Source organism: Spermophilus citellus (assembly GCF_964194105.1).
Source record: "Spermophilus citellus genome assembly, chromosome: 1".
In the NCBI taxonomy this organism is placed as follows: domain Eukaryota; kingdom Metazoa; phylum Chordata; class Mammalia; order Rodentia; family Sciuridae; genus Spermophilus; species Spermophilus citellus.
In genome coordinates, this window is record NC_138182.1 from 288,241,961 (window position 1) to 288,257,492 (window position 15,532).

General features: G+C 51.3%; 1 protein-coding gene across 5 annotated transcripts in view; it reads right to left on the bottom strand.

Moving 5' to 3' along the window:
* CEP72 (centrosomal protein 72) overlaps positions 1-14,645 on the bottom strand; it is a 30,216-nt gene extending 15,571 nt beyond the window's left edge. The window contains exons 1-4 of one of the 5 annotated variants that reach the window (XM_081280849.1): positions 14,544-14,645; positions 10,554-10,681; positions 7,312-7,504; positions 4,364-4,472 (exon numbers count right to left, since the gene is read on the bottom strand). In XM_081280849.1, coding sequence (XP_081136975.1) covers positions 4,364-4,472; positions 7,312-7,504; positions 10,554-10,613 — 362 coding nt within the window. In that variant the 5' untranslated portion in view covers positions 10,614-10,681; positions 14,544-14,645. Of the gene's footprint in view, positions 1-4,363; positions 4,473-4,975; positions 5,016-6,361; positions 6,528-7,311; positions 7,505-10,553; positions 10,682-13,417; positions 13,879-14,503 lie in introns of those variants that run through there. The other 4 variants (XM_081280848.1, XM_081280850.1, XM_081280851.1 and 1 more) reach the window with 4 other exon arrangements.
* Between the last annotated feature and the right edge of the window lie 887 nt (positions 14,646-15,532).

The window sequence follows — 15,532 nt, forward strand, 5'->3', positions numbered from 1 at the left end:
TAGCCTCTGCAATCCACATAAATCAGTGATTTTCCATCCACTCAGCAAGCAAGAGCAAGCCTTCACAGGGGAGAAGGGAATACGAGAACTAGTCTCATGAACCGTGGAAGATGAAGGAGACAGAGCCTAAGCGGGCAAGCTGGCATGGGGGCCAGACGTGGCCTGAGGGAGCTCACTGAAGTGCAGAGTGGGGGACCTGCAGCAGGCATGCGTGCACTGGAGGATGGGGCAGCTGACTGTCCAGCCTCCGGAGCAGAGAGAGAGCAGCAACAGGTCTCACAGGCTTTGGAACACCAAGCAGAGCTGCATCACAGGATGGGCCCGAGGCGGGAGTCCCAGGAGCATCTGCAGGAACAGGGCTGAGACGGCCACACACGGGAGCTCCCAGTTTGTTCTGCCTCCCGCTTCCTGCACACCAGTGTCTTGTCCGTGCCGGTGAGCAGAATGAAGGCTGGGCCTTGGTCGCCCCAGGAGGGCCTGTCCTGGGGACCCAAGCAAGCCCAGAGGGTGGGCTGAGAACCAGGCACTGGACTCCAGGGAGGGAGGGGCCAGTGGTTCAGTTGACCATCAGTGATCCATAACATGACCACCCAGTCTGTGACATTAAGACCAAAAGGGGCTCCGCGGGGTGTCAGACAGCCCTAAACGTGGGGCACCTGGAGAGTGGTGCCCAAGGAAGCCCCACACCCCTTCCCCACTCCTCGTCCTACACATCTCTTCAGCTGTGCCCTTTGTGGCAGGATGTAAAACAAACCAGAAAGCCAGAGTGTGCTGTCCCACAAGACTGAGGAGAAGAGCAGAGCCAAAGGCTGACACCTGCTCTAAAGCCACAGCAACCAGGACAGCAAGGCACTGGGGAAACAAGAGGCCAGGCAACCGTGAGCAGAGTGGAGAGCCCGGACACACCCACACTCGTGCAGCGGACTCACCTCTGAAAAGACGCCGAGGAGACTCCATGCAGAAGGGAGGGGAGCAAACCGTGCTGGACACCCAGACACCCTATCATAACCCAGACACAGACTTACACCTTTCACAAAACTTCACTCAGAACAGACCATGGACCTAATTACAAAATGAAAGCTTTAAATAGCTCCCAGAGGTAGCATGGGAGTGAAATGCAGGGACGGGCTTTCCTGGTGACTTTTTAAATGCAACAATGAAAGTGCGTCTACGAAAGCTGATTCGCTGGGTTTTGTTAACATTAAGAACTTTTGCTCCATGAAGACACTGTTAAAGAGAGGGAAACAACAGTCCATAGGTGGGAGAAGATGTTCTGTGGGCCAGGGAGATAGCTCAGTGGTAGACTGCAGAAACAGAAAAGAAAATACCATAAAACAGGGATCCAGCAAAGCACGAGCTCCCAAAATACACAGGAGCTCCTGGGACTCACCAGTGAGAAAAGGAGCACCCCAGTCACACACGGGAAAGACCTGAGCGATCTCCCACCAAAGGAGACACCCCTGGGGCTGGGGATGTGGCTCAAGCGGTAGCGCGCTCGCCTGGCATGAGTGGGGCGCTGGGTTCCATCCTCAGCACCACATAAAAATAAAAAAGATGTTGTGTCCACTGAAAACTGAAAAATAAATATTAAAAAAATTCTCTCTCTCTCTCTCAAGAAGAAGAAGAAGAAGAAGAAGAAGACACCCCAGTGGCAAGTAAGCCCAGGAGAAGAAGCTACCGTCCGGAAGCTCCCTACCATTACCATCAGGAACCCCCTAATCATGAACCTCCTAAGACACACTCCAAAGTACACCACCTAACACCACCACAGCAGTTACAGGGACGTGGAGCAACAGGAACACTCGTCACTGCTGGGGAAGACGTGGGGCACCTGCCTCAGAACCCCCGTACCACTGCCACACGACTCACCACCCAGCTCCGAGTGTGCATCCAAAGGAACTCAAAACTCACATCCACGTGGAAACATGCTCACTTTGAGTAGCTTCACTCACACCTGCCAGATATTAGGAGCAGTCAAGTCATCCCTCAGAAGGGGAACAGATAAACCATGGTACATCCTCCACACAGTGACTTATTCAATAATACTAATAAATGAACTATCATGACACAAAAAGACAGAGAAACCTTAAATACATATTAAGTTAAAGATGACAATCTAAAAAGGCTAAATATCATATAATTCTATACTAACTCATTTTTTGTCACTATACTGAAACATCTAAGGCTGGGTACTTCATAAAGAAGAGGTTTTTCAGCTCAAAATTTTAGAACATGATGGTCCATACATGAAGCTGGCCCCTGGTGAGGTCCCCCTTGGCTGTGTCACATTGCAGCCGATGTGCACCATGGTGGGAGTGCTAGGGACAGGGAATGGTCACATGGCAAGACGGGAAGCCAGAGAGCAAGCCAGGGGTCAGGCTCACTAGAGCAGCTCATTCCGTAAGAACTAAGGGACCTAAGAAAACTACCTTCAGCCCTCCTGAGGACAGCACCTGATGACCTAATGACTCCCACAAGGCCCACCTGTTGAAAGTCTCACTGCCTCCCCACACACTGCCACAGCAGGGAGCAAGCTTTCAACACACAGAGGATCACAGGACACACGCAGACCACGCCCCAACCACTGCAGACTGCAACTAGGTGATGTGTTGGAGCCGAGAAAACCACAGACAGGGAAAAGAACAGAAGCCGGCCGGGCACACTGGCGCACATGTGCAATCCCAGCAGCTCAGGAGGCTGAGGCAGGAGGATTGATTGCGAGTTCAAAGCCAGCCGGAGCAACTTAGTGAGGCACTGAGCAACTCAACAAGACCCTGTCTCTAATAAAATGTTAAAAAGGGCTGGGGATGTGGCTCAGTAATTAAGTGCCCCTGGGTTCAATTCCTGGTACCAAAAAACAAAGGATGTGAGAGAACAAAGAGGCCTGGGCAAGAAGGAGAAATGAATGGTAGAACACTGGAGGTGTTCAGGGCAGTAAAATTATTCTGTATGAGGACAAATACACAACAGTAGGCACTGGTCAAAATCTGCAGGATATACCACTCAAAGATAACACATCAACACTAACTCATCAATTATAACTAATGCAAGATGTAGCGTGCAGGAGTATATGGGAACTCTCTGCACACTTCACTCATTTTTTCTAGAAACCTAAAGCTGCTCTAAATACAAGATTATTGCAAAAGACTGAGCATTTGCATGCCTCCCAGGTTCCTATGTTGAAACCCTAACTCCAATGTGATGGTGTTGGGAGATGGGGCCTGTAGGAGCTAATCAGGTCACAGGTGAGGTTCTCATGAATGGTACTGGTGCCTTCACAAAAGGAATCCCCAGCAAACTCCCTCCCACTGCCACCATGTGGAGACACTGTGAGAACTGGACAGCAACCCAGGGGATTGTGCCTGGAACTTGACCATACTTGCTCACAGTCCTCAGAGCTCCAGGTGAGATCTGCACAGGCCAAGTCTGCAACTAGGGCCACAGTGGTTTTAATGGAAGACTCGTTCACTGACAGATTGCCTACAGCAGCTGGAGAAGCTGAGACAGGGATCACATGGTTCCAAGAGCCTAATAAAGGCTGAACCCTGCATTAGATTGCTCATTAGGATGAGGTAATGCATATAATGCAAGAAAAAGAAAAAATACAGTAAAAGTATCAGACAAAACAAAATGGAGCACAAGAAAGAAGACGAAGTCCAAGCTCTTCATCCAGCAATTTAAACAAGCTCACGGATCCTGCTCTTTAGAAGCAACCCATGCACAAAGCACGACAGTTCTCTAGGTCTCCAGATTCAGCACACACTGTCAGCCTGACTGACCACAAGGATACCGCCTAAGTGAAGGGCAGCAGGCAGCCAGAGCTGGAGGCAGCAGGGGGAAGCAGGGCACCAGTGGGTGCAGGACCCAGCGCTGACCACAGCAGAGCTGGGAGCACTGGCACTAGAGGAGCACAGAGAGGACGCACTGTGTGGATCGCCTGTGGGACTGGTGGAGGAGGGGACGAGGACCTCGAACTCCTCCAGGCAGGCAGGGGTCCTGCAGGCGCATTCCCATCCCGAAGCGGGCGTGGTGGCCTGAGATGAGAACCTGAGAGCAGCCGCTGCGGGAGGGAAGCAGCTGAGGGCTGCTTTCTTCTCACCAGCCCTCTGCACTCCCTGACTACACAGGCCACTCCCATGAGCACTTTAAATATGAAAAATAACAGTAACTTTCAGGAAAGTTTGCAGAAAGTGGGAGAGAGACGCTGTCCCACCACCTAATTTGGCCCCAGTTGACCTGGGCACCTCTTCCCTCCATTCCTGTGCACCCGAGGGCAGCTGAAGTGCATGTGATTGTGAGTGTGGCTGAACACCCAGCAACCAATCTGAGAGGTGGCCTGTGTCCCAACCATGTCTGCCCATACCTTCCGACCTTTAAGGCAGCTGGGAAGCTCTCCTTTGAGTCCAGTGAGTCCTCTGAGGCAAAATGCAGCAGGGAGGCCTTCCGCTCACTGTCTCTGACAGGACGGTCATCTAGGAGAAAGTTGCAGAGACTGCAGAGGACAGCAGAGTGGTGATGGCCAGCTTCCGTGGAGGAGCAGAGGTGCCAGGCCCCATCCTAGAGCACACCTGCACAGGAGGGCTCCTGACCCCTCGCCACGCCTGGCTGCCCAGGGGTGCTGCTGCAGTGCCACGAGGCCAGCCTGCTCTCGCGGTTCACTGCTCAGACGCCACCATGGGGACAGGCTGCTGCCATGGCAAAGGAGCACAGGCACGAGGTACACACGCGCCCATTCTTAAATGTGGACGCCAGGTGCTGGGTGAGACTCTATCACATGGCACACTAAGGAGTCTCCCTGGAGGAGAATCCTGAACACACTGAGAGCACTTGACTTGTGAGTGTGCCCTTGGAGTACGTCCCCCAAGGTCCCCCAGGGATGAACCACAGTGACCGAGGAGGAGCTGAACGGTCTCACATGTGGGCTGGGGCCTCAGAAGGGTTCTACCAAGAGTTCCTGGCACCTCTACGCAGATACCTGGGGATGAGACGGTCCCACTCATTGGAAACTGCCATATGTCTGTCACAGAGTCAACGCTGTCGACACTGGTCAAGCTCTATGCTACCTCCCTAAGAGCAGACACTCTGTGGAACACCTCGAAATCATAGAAACAGTAAGAAATAAGAACTAAGTAACTGTGCAGAAAACCAGTTGTGAAGGTCATGCATAAGAGCTGCGTCCGAGGCCTCTGCACGTGGGGCTCCTCTCACTCCCCAAGCCATGCTCAGGAGACAGGCGCCCACTCCTCCTGCTCTCCTAATCCCCTCCTCTGGTCCCCAGGTCTATCTCCACCAAAGCCCAAACACTCGTGGGGTGTGGCTCCTCTTGTCGTAACACCTCTTCTCACTGCACCTCTCCCTTCAGAGTCAGTTCCAGATCCCCACTGCAAAAATGCACACCTGGCCCTCTCCATTACACAGCAAACTCAGGTGTCCAAAGCAGATGCGGCTCCCCACTCCCCAGACCACAGCCTCTGCTCACAGCAGCACACTCTGGACCCCACTGCTCCCTTCCCATAGCCCCCATGGCTACCTCCCAGCTTCTCCTGCACACCCCCCCAGGTCTTTGCTACCCACTACAGCCAGGCCTCCGTTCTCTCCTCAGGCACCTGCTGGGCAGGGCCAGCCCTGGACGAGACTCAACTTCAAAGATGCTCCTTGATTATCTCTGGAAGTATCTTTCCTTCTCTACACAAACAGTGTGAGACTCAGCATCTAACCTGCTAATGACAAAAGGAAACCCATGATTTAAAATGGAAGATCCAGAATCACCCGTAGTGACTGGGATGCAGCTTTAAAGGAGCCAAGCTGGACATGTGTAAGTCACTTGCTCATCTTCCCACATGTTCAAATCAAACATGGCGGTGAGCTAGAGAAGAGCCGGGAGAGGGAAAGGTGGGAGGGGCAGTGATGGGAGATCCTCTAACCTGGCGCTCACCCAGAGGTACCAGTCTTCCGCCACCTTCCATAAGGAGCCCAGCACTGTCTCCTCTGGACATATCACATTCCCACCAGCTGTTCCAAGGGTCAGGTGGCTACCATTGGCCTTCTACCAGTAGAGCTTGGCCACAGGGGTAAAATGGCCCAGGGGGGCAGGCTCTCAGTGTCAGCAGCACAGGCAAGCAACTTCCCCCAGCGGGCAGCAGCTGCTCCAGGCACCAGGCCAAGAGGCATGGCCAAGGTTTCCCGCCACCACAGGCTCCCACCCCATCTAACAAAGCCCAAGAGTTCAGACACTTCAGTCCCAGCCAATCTGCCCACCCTCTTTTCTTACCCTGTGACAGACCTAGGCGAGACGCTACCTACATCTGCTCCCGTATACTTCCCCTGGGCCAGGAAAATGGCCTGATCTTAGACAACACACCAAAGGACTGAGAAACAAATCGCAGTGCGCCACGGCAGACTCTCAATCTCATTCTAGGTGGGTTTCAGACAGCCCACCTGCCCAGCCAGGCCCTGGGATCTCAGAGGTGGCTGCACTCTCGGGAGGCCAGCGCCACACACCTGCCCTGATATCTCCAGACGCTGGCCGTCCCTTGGGGTGCCCTTGGCCTGGCACCTGCCACGTGGGCAGTGGAGATCCAGTGTCAGTGCTCACAGTGCGCCAGAGCTGGGCTCACTGGGTGCTGTGAGGTCAGTACAGAGGAGATGCGGAGGCCCAGTGCCCTCCAGCCTCACTAAGAATGGGTTTGCCTTTAGGATACATGGGGGATACATGGGAGATACATGGTCAACGCTACGAGAGCAGAGGGGCTCTGGCCACCGATCGGATGTGCCTGTCGCGCCCTCCCTAGCACCACCCTCACTGCCTAGCAGCTCCTGCTGGGTTGGGGGAAGCCAGCCAGGGCTCGGGGCTGGAGAAAATGGTTTGACAAGTGCAAAACAGGTGAGTTTCTGGCAAGAGGCACACTGTGGCACACTCACATCCTCACCACAGGACAGCTGAACAGGTCCAACCCACAACATGAACGTGCACGACTATAAAGGGGTTGGCACAAAGAAGCGTGCACTTTATGCTGACAGACAGCTCCTCCAGCCACCTCCAGAGATACCTCGGGACACAGGAATGCAGACCAGGGTCCAGGATAATACCCCGTGGCCCTGCCCAAGAATCTCTCCCCATACCCACCCTGTCAGGACACTGGGCCACCAGAGCCAAGGGCCTGCAAGACTCAGGCCATCGATGTAGAAAATCAACTTCCCTTCCCAGAAGGAATCAACAGCATGAGCCACCCCGAGCACAAACTGCCTGCCTGGGCTGCACCGATGAGGGTACGAGGGTACAGGGTACGAGCAGGGCGGCCCCAGGCCTACCCAGCTGCCGCAGCTTGGGGAGCATGTGCACCACGAACAGGCGGTAGTCAGACTCATTCTTCACAACAGGGTTCAGCCGGAGGTCCAGGTCCTGGAGCTCTGTGAGGGAGTGCAGCCGAAACACCTCCGCCAAGGACGCGATGCAGTTGTAGTAGAGGTTGAGACTCTCCAAGGAGACCAGGTACTGGATGCCCTAGAACAGAAGGCACAACCTGTTTACGTCCCAGAAAGCAAACAGACAAACAGACCAGGGCAGGAACTGGTCAACCAACTGACACACAGAGGCAAGGAGAGCACAAAAGTGAGGTGTTCTCACAGTGGACGACCACATGGGTCTGCCAGTCCCCCGGCACTGAGCCCAGCTGGCACCGCCCAAGCTCTCGGGAAGACCCAAGCTGAGTGATTCGCACAATTTCATTTACTCTGTGCACAACCCAACAGGGTCAGAATAATCTGTGCCCCATTCTACAGATTAGGAAACTGAGGCTAGGGTGGTCTGGAGACGAGCCAGGACAGGGTGCAGCATCTGGCTGAGATAGGCTCTGAAGCCCTGGGTTGGGTTCTGAAGTCCTAGGTCAGATGTGGTCTCCAAAAGTACATGTAATGTCCCGTATGTCTTTTAGGGCAAAAATCCCCTCTCTGAATCGAATCCAGAGCAGTGTTCACACATCCTTCCCCGTCTCACATGGGTGATTCTTTTTTGTTTAGACATACATGACAGAACGTATTATGAGGTATTACACATACATGGAGCATAACTTATTCTAATTAAGACCCCATTTTGTGATTGCACATGATGTTGAGTTTCACTGTCATGTATTCATATATAAACACAGAAAAGTTAGGTCCAACTCATTCCACTGTCTTTCCTTTTCCGTTCTCCTTATTCCCTTTGTCTAATCCCCTGAACCTCTATTCTTGTCCTCCCCCACTTGTTGTAGGTCAGCATCCATACATCAGAGAGAACATTCAGCCCTTGGTTTTTTGGGATTGGCTTATTTCACTTAGCATGATAGTCTCTAGATCCATCCATTTACCACCAAAAGTCAGTCATTCTTTTCTATGGCTGAGTAATATTCCATTGAGTACACAGACCATTTTATCCATTCCTCTGTTGAAGGGCATCTAGGTTGGTTCCATAGCTTAGCTACTGTGAATTGAGCTGCTATAAACACTGATGTGGCTGTGTCACTGTAGTATGCTGATTTTAAGTCCTTTGGGTATAAACTGAGGAGTGAGATAGCTGGGTCAAATGGTGGTTTCATTCCAAGTTTTCTGAGGACTCTCCATACTGCTTTCCAGAATGATTACACTAATTTACAGTCCCTCCAGCAATGTATGAGTGCACCTTTCCCCCCTATATCCTTGCCAACATTTACTGTTCCTTGTATTCTTGATAATTGCCATTCTGACTGGAGAGAGATAAAATCTTAGAGAAGTTTTGATTTGCATTTCTCTAATTGCTAGAGACGTTAAACATTTTTCATGTTTGTTGATCGACTGCATTTATTCTTCTGTGAAGTGCCTGTTCCGTTCCTTTGCCCATTTATTTTGACTGGGGATTTGGTTTTTTGGTATGAAGTTTTTTGAGCCTTTTATACATCCTGGAGATTAATGCTCTCTCTGAGGTGCAGGTAGAAAGATTTTTTCCCATGGTGTAGGCTCTCTCTTCACGTTACTGTTTCCTTTGCTGAGAAGAATTTTTCGGTTTGATACCATCCCATTTATTGATTCTTGATTTCCTTCCTTGTGCCTTAGGGGTCTCGTCCAGGAAGTCGGTTCCTAAGCCAGCGTGATGGAGAGTTGGGCCTACATTCCCTCTAGGAGGCACAGGTCTCTGGTCCTGGCCACTTTGAGTTCTGTGCAGGGTGAGAGACAGGGATTCAGCTTCATTCTGCTACCTATGGGTTTCCAGTTTCCCAGCACCATTTGTTGAGGAGGCCGTCCAGGGTATGTTTGTGGCCCCTTTGTCTCATGTCAGGTAACGGTATTCATGTGGGTGTCTCTGTGTCTCGCACGCTGTCCCCTGGTCCCATGTCTGTTGTGGGCCAGTCCATGCCGTGTCTGTCACTCTGGCTCTGTGGTATAGTCAAAGGTTGGTGTTGGGATGCCCCCCGCTTAGCTTTTCTCACTAAGGATTGTCACGGCTATTTCCGGCCTCTCGTTTTTCCATATAAATCTCATAACTGTTTCTTCTATTTCTATGAAGAACATTGTTGGAATTTTAATAGGAATTGCATTAAATCTGCAATTTACACTTTTGGTAGTGTGCCATTTTGACAATAGTGATTCTGCCTGTCCAGGAGCATGGGAGGTCTTTCCATCCTCTCGTTGGTCCGTAGTTTTCACTGTAGAGGTCTTTCACATCTGGGTGGCTTCTTAGTCCCTGTTGGTCACGCTGCCAGGAACAGAGCTCAAGGCACTGCCCAGGAGGGCAGAGATCAAGTCAGGCCGTAAGGGCAGACATGAAGTGCAGAAAGTGGAGAAAACAAACCTCCTGAGGGGACACCGTGTGACAGGCACCCACACTTGTCTGTGGAATCGTTCTTCATTCCTTTTAAAGATATGATAATTTAGATATTAGGTGTCCCCCAAAAGCTCATGTGTAAGACATTGCGAGGAATTTAGGGGTGAAATGATTGTCACGAAAGCCTTATTGCAATCAGTGAGTTAATCCCGACAGGTTACCTGCATGGTAACTGAAGGCAGGTAGGGTTGGCTGGAGGAAGTGGGCCATCTGGGGGTACCTTTGGAATGCGTCTTGTCCCTGGCAAGAGGAGTCACTCTCTCTGCTTCTTGGTGGCCATGTCCTGACTCTTTTCCTCCCTCACACCCTTCTGCCACGATGTTCCGCCTCATTAAGCCCTGAGAAATGGAGCCGGCCTTCTATGGACTACAACCTCTGAAACCACGATCCCCCAAATAAACTTTTCCTCCTTAAAATTGTTCTTGTCAGGTCACAGCAACAAAAAAGCTGACTAAAACAACAATCCATCCTCAGAGAGCTAAGTCCTTGGTCTTCAGAGCATTAAGGGTACAGTGAAGTGTGAGAGGTCTAGCGCACAGTAAACACCAGTGGCAAGGCAGTGCTTCAGGGTTCAGTTTAAGTGTCCTGAACTCCAAGTGAATGGTTTACAAGTATGATGTGCTTGGTTAAAACACGCATTACATTTTTTAAATGCAATACTTTCCATTCATACTCATAGTAATAAGTTTTCTTTTAAGAAACAAACCTAACTCACCTCTAGACTAACCAAGGAGTTGCGTGAGAGATCCAAAGACTTCAGGACTGTCAGACGCATCAGAGAGTTTCCAAGGTGGGTGATCTTCTCTTGGTACGTTCCAGGGATAGACAGTGACCGAAGCTCAGCTAAGTGCAGAAAGTTATGAGATTTTAATCCTTTTCTAATTGAAAATAATATTATGATAAAAAGTGTTCCCCTTCTTAGTTTTTAGAAATATAACAGATAGCTGGTATGCCTATAATCCCAGCTACTCAGGAGACTGAGGCAGGAGGATGAAAACTTCCAGGTAAGTCTGGGCAACTTAGCAGACTCTGTCTCAAAATAAGGTAAAGTAAACACAGTAGGTAATAACAAAGTATCTCTGCCTGACCAAACTTGAGTTCAGGTTCCTAAACCCTGTCCTAGGCCCATCTGCACATTTCACCCTAGCAAGAACCTCCTGCCCTCCACATCCACTCACCCTCAGCACCTCATCAGGTCCCTTACCTTCCACCCTTCCCAGGTGAGGTCTGATACTGGCCCACCTTCGGCAAGAACCCCTTTGGTCCCTCTTGTTTCTTCTTAGTAATTCCCATCCACTGATGCCCACCCTATTTTCACTTGCCCACACTACTCAGAGTTGAATCCAATCTTTCCCCTCAATGAAAAACACCCTTGCAAAATACCACTGCAAAATACCCAGTACCTCCCTCAAAGGTCCTGGATAGTATTCCATACTGTTCTTTAACAAGTGTCACCAAACAATATTTTTCTTTAACCATACACAAAAAGACTGAAAGGAAAGGCATAAAATGCTAATATATTTATCCCACTATGTTAAATAAAAGTTCCTTTATTCATCTCTTTAGGTATTTATGTATTTCCATATTTTCTTATAGAGGATACAGTAACCTCCTAAACGGATAGAGTCACTCAGGGTTGGTTACCTGCCCTGGTCCTGGGCTGCCTGGCTGGCCGTTCTGAACCTCTACTCATTCTAACCCCCTTCATCTCTGAGCACGGCCTGCTGAAGGCCGGGAGTCCATCCTCTGCAGGTGCTGAACCTGACTGAGGGCCACCTCCACCTTCATTACAGTGCAGGACTTCATAATCCCCCTCCATACTCCATCCCTTCCCTCTTTTTCCTCCCCTATATCTATAAATTTCTGATTCCAAGGGGTGGGGGAAGATGATCTGCATGTTTATCTCCCATGTCTCCTGTTCTTAGCCAAGAACATCTTTTTTAAAAAAATATATATTTTTTAAGTTGGACACAATACCTTTATTTTTTTTATTTATTTTTTTTAAAGAGAGAGAGAGAGAGAGAGAGAGAGAGAAAATTTTTTAAATATTACTTTTTAGTTTTCGGAGGACACAACATCTTTGCTTGTATGTGGTGCTGAGGATCGAACCCGGGCCGCACACATGCTAGGCAAGTGTGCTACCGCTTGAGCCACATCCCCAGCCCATATTTATTTATTTTTATGTGGTGCTGAGGATCGAAGCCAGCACCTCACACATGCTAGGTGAGCGCTCCACCACTGAGCCACAGCCTCAGCCCAAGAATAAAAATCTTCACTGCTCCACCAGGGCTCAGTGGTGTCCCTGGCCCCAACACTTGGAGGGAGAAAGAACCCAGGCTTTGGGTTCAAAAAACCGTAATAGGAACAATCACAAAACAATTAAAATGGCACTTTAGAGTTCCGCTATATTAATAATTACAGTAAACGTAAATGGCCTCCCCAGGGACAAACAGGAACTCTACATATGCTAAAAGTTCAGTCCACCAAAAGATAAACGTCCTAAAAATGCAGGGTGCCAAACCACAGAATTTCAAATCACACAAAAAGAGAAACCAACAAATTCAAGTTATAGTAAGGCATTTCAAAACTCCCTCGGTAGTTAACAGAATCACTGAACAGAAAATCCTGCTGGTTGAGCAGAGCAACATCAGCCCGCAGGATCTCACCAACACCAACACTGATCTGGCACTCCCTCAACAGAACACACGTTCTTTTCAAGTGGAACATTCACTAGTACAGATGAGATACTGGACCATGAAACCTTCACAAATTCAAAATAATTTAAATTGTACAGAATATGTTCTTCAACTATAATGTACGCACACTAAAATCAATAACAGGAAAATAGAAAAATCTCCAAACGCAAAATTTTTAAAATAATCCTAAATAATCCATAGTTCAAAGAAGTCTCAAGAAAAATTTAAAACACATTAAACTAAATAAACATGAAACTGGATGCAGCTGAAGTTATGCTCAGAGAGAAATATACAGCACTAAAGTTACTTAAATGAAAAACAAGAGTCTCAAATCAATATTCACTGTGTTTGCATCTAAAATCTAGAAAAAGAGCAAAATAAGTGAAAAGAAGGAAATAATAAAGAATAAAGTCACTGAAATCTGAAACTAGAAAAACACTGCAGAAAAATCAACCATCCCAAAAGCTGGCCCTTTGAAAAGATCAATAACATTTATAAACCTGAAGCAAGACTTAAAAAAAGACCATCAATGTCATGCATGAAACAGGGGCTATCCTGTAGACCCCACTGACCTCAAGAGGCTAGTAAGAGGGTGCCACGAACAACTCTACACACACACACATTTGACAACTTAGGAAAATGAATCAATTTTGCAAAAACCCAGACAACCAAAACTCACTGAAGGTGAAACTGAGAAAGTAAATAGTTTTCTAACAGAGAAACTGAATCTCTAATTTAAAAACTTCAAAACAGAGATCTCTGCATCCACATGGTTTTGCTGAAACATTCAAAGAATTACAACAAATTCTGCCCAACCTCTTCTAAAACACAGAAAGGGAGGCCTGATAGCCCAAACTAGAACAGAACAAGAATGCGAAAGCACCTCATGCCTGCTGACCAGGCACGCAGGTCCTCAGCAGACCTTCAGCAATCCAGCAGCAGGTGCAACCCAGGCAGAGAGCATCCTGAGCCCTGCACAGCACCAGCAGGGCCCAGGCCTGCTCCCTGGAGCTGGCAACAGGGCAGTGCTGGCAGCCAGGCAGCCACCAGATCCACACTGGACCCACACCTGCCACACTGGACCCACACTGCACCCCCTGAACCCACTGTGCCCACTAGCCACATATTGCAACCCACATGGGAACCACACGGCATCCACTGGACCCATGTTGGATACATGCTGCACCCACTGGACCCAATTGCAACCCCTGGACCCACACTGGACCCATACTGTGCCCACTGCACCTACACTGGACACACAATGCACCCACTGGACCCACACCACACCCATTGGACTCACACTGGACACAGGCTGCACCCCCTGAACCCACATAGCACCCATACTATGCCCACTGGACACATACTGCGACCCACATTGGAACCACACTGCATCCACGGGACACACACTGGACCCATGTTGGACACATGCTGCACCCACTAGACCCACACTGCAACCCCTGGACCCACACTGGACCCATACTGTGCCCACTGGACCCACACTGGACACACAATGCACCCACTGGACCCACACCACACCCATTGGACTCACATGGACACACACTGCACCCCCTGAACCCACACTGCACCCGTACTGTGCCCACTGGACACATACTGCAACCCACATTGGAACCACACGGCATCCACGGGACACACACTGGACCCATGTTGGACACATGCTGCACCCACTGGACCCACACCACACCCACTGGACACACAGTGGCCACACACTGAACACATTCCGCACCCCTGGGCTTCTACCTGACACACTGGAGCCACACCGCACCCCACTAGACCCACACTGGACACACGCTGCACCCACTGGACACACACCTGACCCACCACCCCCGCCCCCGCCCGCTCCGTCCTGCCTGGGCAGCGACCGTTGGGCAGTCAAGGCATTGGCGCCGCGGGGGAACCGTCGGGCCGCCTCCGGGGAGCCCCGGCGCCCGCCCGCCTGCCCGCGGCGCACCCAGATCGCGGTGAGGCCCCAGGCCGCTGCGCTCCCGGACCTTCTCCTCAGAAAGCACCAGCCTCGGACCCGGCGCCATGGTTTCAAACGCAACCGCGCGCGCCGCGCCTGCGCAGCGGGACAGGACCAGCAGGCGGGGCCGAAGCCGAGGGGCGGGACCTGGGCGGGACAGCAGTGCGGGGCGGGGCCTGGTGCGGAGGGGCGGGGCCTGGTGCGGAGGGGCGGGGCCTGGTGCGGAGGGGCGGGGCCTGGTGCGGAGGGGCGGGGCCTGGTGCGGAGGGGCGGGACCAGGGCGGGGCGAGCTCGCGCGGGGGCGGGGCAGACTCGCCTGTGGGGGCGGGGCGGGGCGGGGCGGGGCCAGACCGTGGGCGGGGGCTGGAGTCAACAGAGGCGGGGTCAGGGTAGGGGTGGTCCTGGCCTGGCACCGCAGCCGGTGAGCTGCGACCCCGGGGACCCCCACGTCCACCGAGGGCGGGGCGGCCCGAGCGTGTCGCCCCAGCAGGTCCTCCTTTTGTCGTCCTTCTCTTCTGGATAGACTGGGAGTCCTCTGTTCCAACGTGGAGCGCCTTTGCGGCCTGTCCTGAGGCAGAGGTTTGTCCCTTTGCATCCTTCCAGAAAAGGCGAAAGAGTTGGGCTGTTTAGCAGGAAGACCCCATTCTGATCAGGACGCCCAGGTATCCCAGCGGCTCTCCCAATCGAGAGCATGTGTGGGGGGCCCTGGGATGACCCTCTCCTGGTGTCTGGAAGTACAGATTCGACTGGCCTATTGGTGACAGCCGGGTGGTAGAGCACAGAGCAGGATAAACACGCAGTGGTAGGTGCGGGTGTGTGTAGGAGGTGTGTGCAGAGTGGGGCCAGGAATGTGTGCACAATGGGCCTGCAGAGTGGACAGAGTGGACAGAGTGGAGGCAGGTGGTTACAGGGGTGTGTGCAGAGTGAGAGCAGGTGGTTTCAGGGGTGTGTGCAGAGGTGGTGTACAGGGAGTGTGCACAGTGGGTGCAGAGGTGTACACGAGGACGTTTAAGCAGA